The sequence below is a fragment of the Aplysia californica genome, unplaced genomic scaffold (genome assembly GCF_000002075.1).
Source record: "Aplysia californica isolate F4 #8 unplaced genomic scaffold, AplCal3.0 scaffold00093, whole genome shotgun sequence".
Lineage (NCBI taxonomy): Eukaryota > Metazoa > Mollusca > Gastropoda > Aplysiida > Aplysiidae > Aplysia > Aplysia californica.
In genome coordinates, this window is record NW_004797363.1 from 1,234,782 (window position 1) to 1,247,927 (window position 13,146).

The 13,146-nt window shown below is 38.7% G+C and overlaps 1 protein-coding gene across 1 annotated transcript in view; it reads left to right on the top strand.

Moving 5' to 3' along the window:
• LOC101858770 (neurobeachin-like protein 1) overlaps positions 1-13,146 on the top strand; it is a 77,345-nt gene that overhangs the window by 32,584 nt on the left and 31,615 nt on the right. Inside the window, exons 26-35 of the mRNA XM_013080630.2 lie at positions 1,492-1,657; positions 2,233-2,335; positions 2,950-3,103; positions 4,325-4,486; positions 6,711-6,870; positions 7,313-7,401; positions 8,065-8,647; positions 9,254-9,481; positions 11,176-11,525; positions 12,791-12,922. Coding sequence (XP_012936084.1) covers positions 1,492-1,657; positions 2,233-2,335; positions 2,950-3,103; positions 4,325-4,486; positions 6,711-6,870; positions 7,313-7,401; positions 8,065-8,647; positions 9,254-9,481; positions 11,176-11,525; positions 12,791-12,922 — 2,127 coding nt within the window. The remainder of the gene's footprint in view (positions 1-1,491; positions 1,658-2,232; positions 2,336-2,949; positions 3,104-4,324; positions 4,487-6,710; positions 6,871-7,312; positions 7,402-8,064; positions 8,648-9,253; positions 9,482-11,175; positions 11,526-12,790; positions 12,923-13,146) is intronic.

Here is a 13,146-nt window from a genome sequence, read left to right on the forward strand (position 1 = left end):
TCTCTCTCCTCTCTCTCTCTCTCTCTCTCTCTCTCTATCTTTCTATCTGTCCATCTATCTATCTCTCTCTCTCTCTTTCTTTCTTTCTTTCTTTCTTTCTTCCTTTCTCTCGCTTTCTGTCCATCTGTTTGTCTGTCTCTTTCTCTCTCTCTCTCTACCTGTCTCTCTCTCTCTTAATCTCACCCTCTCTCTCCTCCTCCTCTTCCTCCTCTTCCTTTCCCTCTCAGATGCAGTTGAAATTATTTTTTAAATTCACATATTATCGTAGAATAGATTATAGTCTTCAGGGATATTGCCTATTTGTCCCTTGAGGTGTTTGAATTTCACGTCTGTGATCTACAAGGCCTCTGTGTTATGAGTTCCAGGTTTTTCAGTAGCTACCTCTGCATACTCCCTTTCTCGAGGATGATCCTTCAAACCCCTCATCGAACGTCAACTTGAAGGATCTATTCCGATCAAGGGTATATCTAAGACTACAAATGTCCACAGCATGTGGGTCACCTCTTCCACTTTTTTTATTGATTCTCATTTGCAATAATCCCTGAAAAATGTGTGATCAAGGTATTGACCTCAAAGAGTCTGGGGTTGCGCCTGGCTTTGCCCATAATGCTAATATAGTTCGCTGACAGGTAGACAGGAACACCTTTTGATGCTCGCTCTATCAGGTTATGGTAGGAATCAACATGCATATGAGTGTGTCCTTTGACTAGATACTTATGTTCCACTGTCTGGCAGTAGATGACAGATGCCTGAAGTAAAGGAGCAAGAAGCACAGATTCCAAACTCATACAGATGGCAACAGTCCTGACTCCGTCAGCTGAACCTTCATGAGACAGTTTCTTGTCTATCTCTTTGTCAGAAAAAGGCTCTTTCCTTCAGCCTCATGTGCTGTTTCATTGTCTCTTTGTCAATGTTTCCAACCCTGTGGGACCACATACGTCACACAGGCCCTTTTGGGGATGATTCAATACCAAATTGTTGTTATGAAACTACTTTTGAACGCTGTCAGTTCCTGGCCCTTGCACCCAGTTTTTCGACAATAGTAATACGGAATTTTGGTAATATTACAAAGAATTCATCTACAAGAACACTTTCTCATCTCTTCAAACAGAAGGGTGAATCTGCCTTTGGCAGCTCTGAATCTGACCCTGAAGAATCAGTGGAATTTTGAATCGTCTAGTCCCCTGAAGCTAGAGTAATGGTAAACATTTTCATGCTAAATGCTAAATCGAAAGCCTGATCAGTTACCCTACTTGTGTTTTAAAAAAATCAAAGTGAAACTGTGACTAGTTTTTGAATAAATTGGAGTTCAAATTTCGGAAGCCCTCTATTTTTACAATGGTTACGTTGATGAAAAGACCTCTTTTTCTGGAAACTGCTTTGAATTTAAGAAAAAGGCGTTCTGTCAGCTTACGACAGCATTCCTTCTATGTTTTGTCAACTTTTTTCAGTTCCTTTTTTATAATTATATTCTTATTTTCTCATTTCTAGGCATCAAGTGACCTAATGGATGTCAATGTCCTGATGGCCGTTCAGCACTTGGTGGAAGACTGTGATGAACGGACGGGACCCAAGCCTACTCTGCTACAGCATGTGTACCACTACATCCTGTTTGACTTCTCCTTGTGGAGCAGGACTCAGTTTGCCGTCAGGATAGGTGAGCTCTCCCTATCAGGTCATGGCTTGGGGTTTTTTTTGTTATTTTTTTAATAATATGTATTAATTTCTTTTGATCATATTATTAGTCATTTTTAAATTTTGTTTTGAGAAGAAAAAAGTAGTTTTACCAGTCACACAAAAGTCTTTTTTGGATCAAATTAAAACTTTAAATCTAAAGAAAAGAAACAAACTTTTTAAAAATCTGTATTGGGAAATTTTTTTAGCACTGACATGTGTAGTTCTACAATTTCTTGGGACATAATAATCATCCTTCATAATCGATTATTGGATTCGAAATCAAAGGCATATTTCAAGTTGTTTGAGCTTTTATATATATGACTTTCTTTATTGATATTATGTTTATTCATTTCTTTATATATAAAAATTAAGCCTCAAGACTAGTAAGATCATCTCTTTAGTCCCAAAAGATTTCATATTTGGCTAGTTTTCGCCATGTTTTGGGTGCGTGTTTTGTTGCATCACAACCTCTGTGTTTTTAGTTCAATACAGAACGGCTCATATTTTTTCACGTTTTTATTCTCAGTTTCTGCTCTGATGTTTCGTTTCTCTCAGGTCATATTCAGTATCTGTCGACAATTATCAAAGATGACAGAAAATACTTCCGAAAGAAATATGGGGTGCAGTTTTTCTTGGATGTCATCCGCACATACTACAGGTGTGTATTTTGTTCTGTATGTGTGTGAGTAGACAATATTTGAAAAGTTCTTTTTCATTGCTGTTGATAAGATAATAGAAATCATTACAATATACTGTGATCTCCACTTAAGAGAACTCGCAATTGAAGTTAAAAATAACCAATCCAAGGTAAACCAGGGTGGCTGGCAGTGTAATCAAGCATTATGTCATTTGAGTTAACAAAGGTTTTCTTGTTCCTCTTCAAATAGATTACACTAGAGTAAGGCTTGTTTGTCTTTGAGAAGAAGAAAACAGTGGGAAAACTATTAAATCCATATCTCCAGCAAGCCACTCCCAGCGGCTCACAGTCGGAACTGCTATGCCGATGAGCCTTGGCAGCGGCTTAGGTACATTCCTTTACGATGACTTCGACGTCAAATTACTTTTCAACAATTTTGAAAACAGGTCTCTTTTAGCAGGAGTTCATTCATTAGATGAAAAACTATCGAAATAGGTTCACTTGTTTTGATTTAATGACCAGTTTAGTGACGTATATGTCACATTCAGATTTCGTACCAGAACAGGCTCGCGACCTAGTGGGTTTACCCCCCTTGGAGAAAAAAAGTTAAGAAAATACGTAATCCAATTTTTCAGCACAACGGAGGACAGTTTGCTGGGTGCTGAGGACAGCAAAATGATTCGTGTGTCTCTGTTGAACCTCATCAAGTACTACATTATCAAAGACATCACCTCGGACGAACTCAGTCAGCTCACCAGCTTCATGTTGGCTGTTCGTGAGCCAACCTTGGTACGTGTCAGGACTACATAAATGCTTTTGGTATTAGTTGTTCCTATAGTAATTGTTTTCCAAGAAAATGTGAGGGTTTAAAAATTTTTTTTTTTTTTTTTAAAGAAAATGATGTAGACATGTCTTTTCAGATCTTGTTATATATATTGCTTACAGCTCCAGCGATTCTTTATTATTATGGTAAATGAATTCTTCTGTAAAGATTTTTATTCTTCCCTGTAAACTTATAGGTTTCAGAAATTTAAAGCATGCAAGATCCACACAATTCAAAGCAAATTGCAATCAACTCCAGCACTCCTGCACCAAGTTTTGGTGGCTAGTGAGCTGCCAAAATCCCGTAACACAAAGATATATTAACATCCTTTACAAACATGTATTGACTACTCACTTGACCATTGTGGCCTCTTTTTGTGAAGAAAGTTTGTGTTCATTTTTATTTTGTTACTCTTTTAATGCCACACATGGGTTTTTGGGGTCCAATTTGGGTCAAAAAATGTTTTTTGGGTTTTAAGAAACTTCCCTTGAAAATTATGTGCTAAATCGGATGGAGGTACACTCAAAGTTCTATTTCAAAGAGATAACTCCAAAAGTTTGTAACATTGTGAGCCAATACAATGCTTGAGAGCAGTTTTGAGATGTTTTTGCTCCTTTACTCAAAACGCTCCTTCGCTATGCATTATTTTGGACTTGTCAACAAATTTTTTTTGAAAGGTCGAAATGAGATGATGACAAAGTTCTTTGGGGGCCACAAGATAAAATAAATATCAACATATTAAGCCCCGAAATTTTCAGTATGATTTGTAGAATACATTTGAAATGTCTATTTGTGTATTTTAAAACTTTGGCGATTATGCAACTTAATTTTGCTTGGATGCTGATAAAATTTGTAAATAAAAAATGAATCATTTTTGGTGAAACTCGAAAAATTTGTTTGCCCCTAGTCAAATAATATGTCAAAATAATCATAAATGAATATAGAACTAGAATACTTTGAGAAAATGAAAAAAAAACAACTAAAAATGACTTAATTGTAGATTTTGGTGCTAAGAAGTAGAGTGTGGCCTTAAAAAGTAAAGCTTTGAGTAGTATTTTCCTTTCAGTGGTTATTTGTTTCCTTAGAGAACAAGATTTAATTTATATTTAACTATTCTTATCAAAGTTTCTTCACTATCTTGGTAATGTGTTCCAGATTTTATTTTTCTCCTGTCTTGCCACCCTCAGCTGTTGGAGGCCATGGACCTTCTCATCTCGCTGCTGGACAGCCGTAGCAGACGCCAGGACCAGCTCATTCTCTTGCTTTACGAACCAGAGCAGGCCGAACTCTTCTATCAGCTACTGACGTACCCAAGCCAGCCTATCATCTTCTATGAAAAAGTGGTCAAGGTATTGCAAGAGCATTAACCCATTTATGATACACTGGGCAAAATTTTGGGTCCCCAGGAACAAATGGTTGCGCCTGATTTTGAAGTCGATTGCCAGTAATTTATAAATAGGTAATAATAATAAAAGATGGCATTTGTGTAATGCAAATTCCTGCTCAACAACAAGCTGTATGTGCTTTACAATCTGTACTAATAGCCCAGCAGACCTGATAGCTTTCTGAAACAATTTCAACTTTCTTAAGGGGGCTCGTGGCTCAGGTCTAAGGCCTCGAGGACTGATTGCCGCTCACTCTGAGCACTTTATTCTTTTGGTGTTTTCCGATCCCTCATTCAGTCTAGATTTTATTGACACTAGTCGCTGAGTGATTAACATTAGCAGAATTCAATTTTATTGTGTGCTAACTTTTTCCATGTTTAACCTTGTTTTTCTCAAAACACTTTTTTACCACTTTCTGCTTGCATATGCCGTTTTTTTTTTCTCGCTACCTTTTTAAAAATTTTACAAAACAGATACTTGAAATTTGGAATATAGTTAGAGAAATGGTTTGTACTTGTAATGGGCTGGTTAGTTTTTTTCCATTTTGCTGTAGAATTTTTTAAATGCTAAAAATATTTTTTAAAGACCAAATTCCATATCTCCACAATTATGAGAACAATTTTGGATACTTTTTAAGTAAAGTATCAAAAATTAAGAAAAAGCCAGTTGCAAGCACCTATTTATTTGTTACAGATTTTAAAAAAGTTAAAAATTGTAGAAATGGTCCAATTTTCAAGATGGCAGCTGTTTCCATAGCAATGGCTTATGTAATCGAGTTTGTCAACAGTTGAACATGAATCTTTTGTCTCTTACTTTCTTCCTGTGACAAAAGTTGTTTCAGTTTGTCTTTAGTTAAAAATGTTGTCCCGTTAGTATCGAGTTCCCTTAAATACAAAAGAAAGTCTCTTTACTCTCTTTGGACGTAGTTGTTTTGGGCTCTAGACGTAATTATCTTGTGACTCGATTTGGCTACACAGGTGATGTACAAAATTACTTCATATAAGCATAACCATCACTCAAAATGGAACATATGATATATCAAATTGAAGGAAATTGATTAAGGAATACATTCCAACATGAAACAAGGATTAATTTTGAACATAAGTAAGCATTACAAGGGTTAGAAATGGCGATGGTGGTGAGAAAAATACATTTTGACGGAAAAAATTACGCACACTAAACGTGTGAAAGTGAATCAGCATAGCTATCTTATCATATACAGGCAAAGAGCAGAGCAGACTCCATAAATTTATGAATGTGCAGCTTTTTATTTGAATGCGATATACCAATTTTTGTTTTAGTTATGATATTTATACTGAGTCCGGTTAGATCGTTTTGCTGATGCAAGACCCCAAGAACTAGTTCACTCGTTTTTCGCCAGACCGAAGCTTTGATAAAGTGAAACTAGATGTTTTCATTTCCAAAATACTTTCCAAGTTTTCAATAACTATATCAAGAACTTATAAATAAGGGATCATGTTAAAACGAAACAAAACTGAGGCACCTCATCATAGCCGATATATCGGCGATACGTCTGCCAGGGGTGTGGACTCACGCCGGAAAGAGTTAAAGCACAAGTTTTGTCTGTAAGACAACAGTATCCGCTGAATGTGTTTTACAAAGTGCGTCTAATAGAAGCAGAGCAGTGAATGGAAAATATGAAGAACAGCACATGCCATTATGGTCCTCACACTTAGCTAGGCATGAAGAAAGTCGTTTGTCATAGCAGTTTCTTGCCTTTTTCTCCACATAAGAAAGAATGATGAACGTCGCTTGTCATGAAGGTCACAAAGGATTAAGTAGTGTTTCTCGAAACAATTTGGATTGTATTCCTTGAATGCAATATTGTTTTACCTGGTAACCCTGAATATATCATTAATAGTAGTTTAAAAAGTTCAAGATTGTTTTGTAACATCCATTGACCTTCTTGAACAGTGTTACTGTTTTGTGAATCATGGCTGAAAGAGTCTAATGAAGGAAAGAAGTTAAATTTCTGTATAAAACATTTTTTATTTGTCTTTAGAAGAAACACTGGCAAAGATTTACTCCTAGAGGTTGTGATCAAGTGTATTACTTTGAAAATATGTATCCTCTCTTTGGACAAACTGTTAGTGTATTATATTTTAATAAGATAACCGTTATTGATGTGGCTTATGATTGATTGATTTGACATTTTAATTGTCCTTAGGTTTTATACCTGTTGCTGAAGTCCGAACGAGTGTATGAGAAGAGCAAAAGCCGTCTCCGACTCGCTGAGGTAGGCCACTGGGGACTAGTGAACCTCATGTCCTCTTATGACATCTCTGCACCAATGATCAAACGTTTTATGGAGCAGGTCTCTTTTACAGGTGAGTTGTTGCAGCTATGAGGGAACAATAGTAGTGTTAAAATGCTCAGAACACTGAGATTTTATCTTTTGTCTTATATAGAGCATTTCTAATCTTTGGAAATCTTTTTTTGTTGTTTTTCTTATGCAAATGTTTGTTCAATTAGACTCTATACTGTGGAAGGAACTTGTCAATACTGCTAGTAAATCCTGAGTGGGCCTTATTGTTATTTTTGCTGTGCCCCCCCTTTTTTTATCTCAAGTATGAGACTGGATTTTGTCCATAAGTGCATCACCTTAAGTGAAATCCTGAATAGACTGTCAAAAAATAAAAGGTTTGTCGGATCTTCCCAAGCAATTCATAAATGAACGAAGGACTTTTTACTATGGCCTTGAAAAAAAATGACATCTTGAAAGGCAACTTAGGTGGCCTGACTGGTTTTATGATGGTTTTGATTCAACAGAAACTGCCCAGATGTATAGAGCAGTCCTGGCCATCCTGAGTCTTGTCCACAACTGTGGTCTGGACATCAAGTCAGAAGCCAGTAGACAGGTGAGTTTCTCCCTCTAGCTGGTCGAATAGTGTGTACAAACCAGTGTTGATTACTTGAGGTTGATGTTTCTCTCTCTCTCTCTCTGTCTCTGTCTCTCTCTCCTCTCTCTCTCCTCTATCTCTCTCTCTTTCTCTCTCTCTCTCTCTCTCTCTCTCTCTCTCTCTCTCTCTCTCTCTCCCCTCTCTCTCTCTGCCCCCTCCCTGAATAAGTATACATTCATCTACTGTAATATTTGTGTGGTCATTTTATTCTTCATTTTATATTCAGAATGCTCCCCAAATTTTTTTGTAAGTTCTGATTGTAGATGTAATAATTCTTTGAAGTTTTAGACTGCATTGATGTAGAACCTGAGTGGCATCCTGAGTATTTAAAAATTTCTTCACTGTTTCAGTAGTTAACTGTAAATCAAGACTTGAGATTTCAGGGTTTCATCAGTAGTTTTTAGGGGCTTTTTCATAAAGAAGGTTAGCGCGCTCATATGACCTTAGCAGTTGCGAGCGCCGTAAAACCCTATACTATACATACAAAGAAGGTTAAGCATCTGTAAATGAATTCTTAGGCCAAAAGGGGGGATATATTTTTTAATTTATGACTTTTTTGCCTTTGGTATATGGCCTACAAAGAATAGGAATACATCTTTCTGTTACAACTTTTGTTCTCAGCTTCTGGCTCTGATTGTATCAAAGATTGGAGCTGCCAAAGGATTTGCTAAGCAGCTGGGCTGGCAGGAGAACATCACTCGTCTGCTGACGCTTGAGCGCCGGCGCACCTTCAGCACGGTCAGCAGCGACAACATTAGCAGCACCAGTGGGGTCAGCGACCTCTCCAGTGTCCCCCCGTCTCTTGCGCAGCAACAGCAGCAAAATCAGCAGCAGCAACAGCAAACACAAGATGACAGCAGCGACAGCAACAACATCAGCGGCTCTACTCAGTCTGGTGTGGCTGCGGAGGAGGGGGAAGGGGATATGCCCCCTGCTGCCTCTTTGTCTCCCCCCTCCCAGTTGTCAACATCTCCCTTCACCTCAATGTCCTCCCCTCTGTCTGTGTCCTCCCCGGCCTCAGCAATGCCACATCCGGAGGTCAGGTCGTCAGACTCTGGTGCGCTGTCCTCCCCAGGCGTGTCCTCCTCGTCAGCCATTCCATCTACTTCTTTGAACGTTCCAGCTGCCCAGGGGCAGCCTGCACAAACCGTTAACTCGTCTTTCATCTCTGCCGGAGAGTCTACCTCCAAGGCAGCTGGAACTGGTGAGAATGTTGCCCTTTTTAATTAAGGAATTTGTCCTCCATGTTTAATCCCAACACAATTCCCGATTTTATTATGGCCATTGGTCTTTACTCCTGTATGTTTTTCTTGAATCTGTTCTCCATCGTTAATCCTAACAAAATTATCGATTTTATAAGCGCCGTTGGCCTTTTTCCAAAATGTAAAAAGTGTTATTTTTAAAATGTTAACTTTTGGTTTGTTATGAAATGAAATTTTTACTCTGTATTTTTAGATACTTCAACAATTAAGACATACAGTTGTGTCCTGCGTGCTCATATGGCCTGATGCATGCAGTTGGGAACGCCGTAAAACTTACGAAACTGAAACTGAACACATCTTTGCCCGGTCGTATCCACTCTTTGTCAAGTATAAAGATGAATGCATGTGGAAACCTATTATCATCTCTATTGAAGTTCCTATAGAATGTCCATCCATATTACTCTGTTCTTTTCTTTGTCTCTTCTCTGCTTTCATACGTTTGCTTTTCTAGTCAATATAAAAATGTGGTCAATCTGATTTTAGTGAGCACTTTTAGCCCATTTGTCCCTTATTATAATCTTATTTTTTTTCTGTTTGTGCCTTTGCAGCATCACCTTCCAGACCATCTGCCTTGGCCATACCGAGATCATCCACCTCCCCAGATCACGAACCTGTCTCAACAGATATCAGCAACATTGATAGTGTAGGTGGTGGTAGTGGTTGTGGTGGGTTAGAGGAGGGGGCGTCGGTGAACACCCCACACACGCCCTTTTATCTCCGCCGTGGCAGCAACATCTTTGAGGAGCTGAGCACTCCGGATGGGGAGGAGGCTCCTGGTGAGTGCAGCCGTTGATGGCTGGAGTAGAGTTACGCTTTTTTTTTAAAGTCTAGAAAAGGAAGATCTCATGATTTTTGTCTTTTTGAAATTGTGCAACTTAAGTGCCTGTGTGCCACCTGATGAAGTGTGAGTTATGAACTTGGTATGGTTCAGTGTATCTTATGTGATATTTAAAATTTGGTAGATGTTGATTCGAGAACCATGTGGTCCGCCTTCAAATTTATGTATTATTTTGTCCCTTAAGGTTTTATTCATTATGCCCAGAATGATTAAGTTGTTTTTTTTTGGCATGGTGTTTATTTAGGGATGCCTATTGCTAATTTTGGCAATATTTTGCGACATTCGAGAGTAGTTAACATCAAGAGCGGGAGCTTTATAGTTTCGTTATTAGTCAGTTTTAAAAAGAGAATGTAACATGGGTTTTTTTTAGTTTGAAGTCTTGATTGAAATAAATCAGCTAGTTTGTTTCTATTTGCAACAATGACGCAGGGCAACTTTTCTTGCAAAAGAAAAACCCACAAAGCAACTTATATACTTTTTAAATTCTGATTTATATTGCCAGTTACATTAACTCAGGCCTCAGTAGTAAGTTCCAACGAATGAGAATTACAGCGACGATACTGACAATGGTGATAAAACTGGCCAATCTTTTGAGTAGGTAAGGTACTCCAGCAGGGCTTGTAGATGAATCATCCATAATTCCAATGTGCCCCCAAGGTTTAGATCTGCTGCTAGTAATGTCAACAAAGGTGGTACAACTGCTAGTATTAGAACTAGAGCAAGGATAGGTTCAAGGGTAAGCAACAGGAGCTGCTTGTAGATCTAGGTGTACTGTCAGCGGACACTGGGATGGAGTTGATGGTGTTGTTTTGTGTACAGTCAAACCTTGATATACTGCGTACCTTGGGATGAGCATGAAGCTGGCAGTACAGTGGGGATGGCGGTATAACAGGATTTCACCGATTGCCATCTTGACTTGTGATAGACTGGTACTGAGAAGAGACAAACTGTAGCCAGTCTTGGCTCATCTAGATCTGTGTTGCACAATTGCCACGGACAGGGGGAAAACGAGTTGCGTCCATTTACACGTACAGCTCTAGCTGAACTTTACGTAAATTCAAACTGAAATGTTCTACTGGTTCAGAAGCTAGACTTTATGAATGGAGGAATCTGTGGATGTATAGTTTACTTTTATTCTGATACTCGTCAGTGCTCAGGCCTCCCCAGACCTTTAATGTAGTCTTAATTGTGAGTCCTCATAATATAAAAGCCTCATGGAGGCACACTAGCCTTTTGGTTGTTGGACTGTTTGTCGACACCAGACATTTTACGGCAGCAGAGTCTATTTAAATAAAGTACCCTATTGCAGAAAGCCCTCCTTAATAAATTAATTTTGGTGTAATGGGCAAATGGGTGGAAAAAGCTCAAGGTACAATCAGTCAATAATAATATTAAATTATCAAAAGTTATGCTAACGCACAGTAAACTTCAAGTCAACTCCCTTCTGCATAACAAGACCACAACAAGAAGAGACTTATTTTTGTGTGAAGAGGGTGATGTGTCCTGAACATTTATGAGTGTCCAGTCTCAGTGAGGTTCTATAAAAACATCTTTGCGATGAAAATTAAATGTTGAAGGTTTTTTAATTATCATGAGACAGTGATATATATGGAAGTCAACTTGTCTTTCCAGAACTCACAGAAGGGAGCAGAAGCTCCAGTGCCAGCGTGGAAGACCTCCTGCGAAATAGTCCAGCAAACGTCTCCAGTGACTCTCTCAGTGGCCTGGTTTCGTCCAGTGCCAGCAATATCTCCATTTCCTCTTCTGTGCGCACTGAAAGCTCTGTGGATGGAGGGGACAGTGCTTTGGGGAATTCCCACACTTCTGTGAACACTCTTGGGAATTCCCAAAGACCCAGTGAGGATTTGGGGAGTTCCAAGATGCCTGATGTCTTCAGGAGGCAGAGTTCTAGTGATATTCTGGATGGACATGACGGGGAAAGAAGGATATCGTCAGTCCTGAAAGGAGAAGGGTTTAAGCAGGTGGGTGCCACACGATCACAGAATATTGCCTTTGAAAGAAACACAATTGATTGATCAGGTCAAAGAGTCTACATAAGAAGAGGGGCCACTTCTCTCTTTGAGCCAATTAAAAAAGTGTCCTCAAAATTCGGTGGCGCCCTCTTCGCAAAAGCGCACCTTTAGCGAACAGAGTTATCCTACTTGAGTTTAAAAAATCAAAGTGAAACTAGCAAGTTTTTGAATGAATTTCGGAAGAACGCTTTTTTAAAATGGTTACGCTGACAAAAAACCTCTTCCGGAGGAAAGGGTGATTGTTTTCTTCGTTTAATTTGACTTTAGAATGAAAGGCGAGAGGTCATTAAAATTTAAAGAAACTAAAACTCCGTACTGAACGAACCCGAACTGCTGATGAACAGCAGTCGATCTGCGCACGCAAGGAGGTGCTATTCCTATTCTTCTTCTGGAAAAACGAAAGAGAGCTTCAAAACAGACTGCAGCGCTATCTGAAGCAAAGAGCATACTTCCTGCGGACACTTTTTTGGCTGAGTGGCCCATCTTGTTATTTACTATCTTTGATCAGGTGGAGAAAAGAAATTAGAAAAGTCGAATCTACATATATTAAAAAGAGGTCTGCTCTGTTTTTAATTTATGAAGATAAACAAGAGTTTAATACACATAAACCAAGAATTGTGTTGCCATTTGAATGACATTGCAAATCTGGGTCGCATCAACTTTTTTAAAAGATTCACTTCACGTAAAACTGCCCAAATCTTTCTCCCATAGTTTGGTATTGATATCACAATATTCAACAAATATACGAACATTTCTGATATTGGACAATTTGAACAGAAGTTTGAGACATTCCTATTTGCATTTTAGCATATATTACATTGAATTTCAATTTCAATTCACGGCAGCATGGGAAGAAAAGACTATCCTGATGATGACAGACTTTCAATAACTGTCTAACCAGTGTTGGGTTTTATTTGTATAAAAATTAACAGCATCCTTGTCATCATGTTGTAAAGCTTCTTTTCCTGCTCCTGCTCCTGCTCCTGCTCCTGCTCCTGCTCCTCCTCCTGCTCCTCCTCCCTCCTCCCTCCTCCTCCTATCTTTTTTTTCTTCAGTCTTCTCCACATCCTTCTTCCCTATCTGCATCACTATCGCTCCTTTTTGTGTTCGTTACTGTCTTGTAACATCCCAAATCTTCTGCACTTTATATGACCTTATTGTGTTTCAAGTGCAGTAAAACTCTAACTAAAACCAAAGCGAATCTTCTCCACTAGGTGCTGGATCATGTGGGTGTAGAGCTGGCGGACACTCTGGAGCAGAAGGAGGAGTTGTGTCAGAATGTGCTCATCGTGCTGCTCTCCATCATGTGGAAGGGTCTAGAAGGTTCTTCTCCTGAATTCTGGAAGGTAACGATTTATACTCTGTCTTCTGTGAGTTGTATGAATTTTGTGGTCTGAGTGTATTTTCTATGAAACTTTGAGTGATATTGGACTTACAAGTATGGAAGTTACAAAGATATGGAGTCATAAAGTTCTTGTTTTGAAAATTTGAGAGATATGTATTTTCCAATTTTGTCTTTCTCTAAAAGCAGCGACGGTGTTCATTTGATCTCACAAGAGGTTGTCCCCCC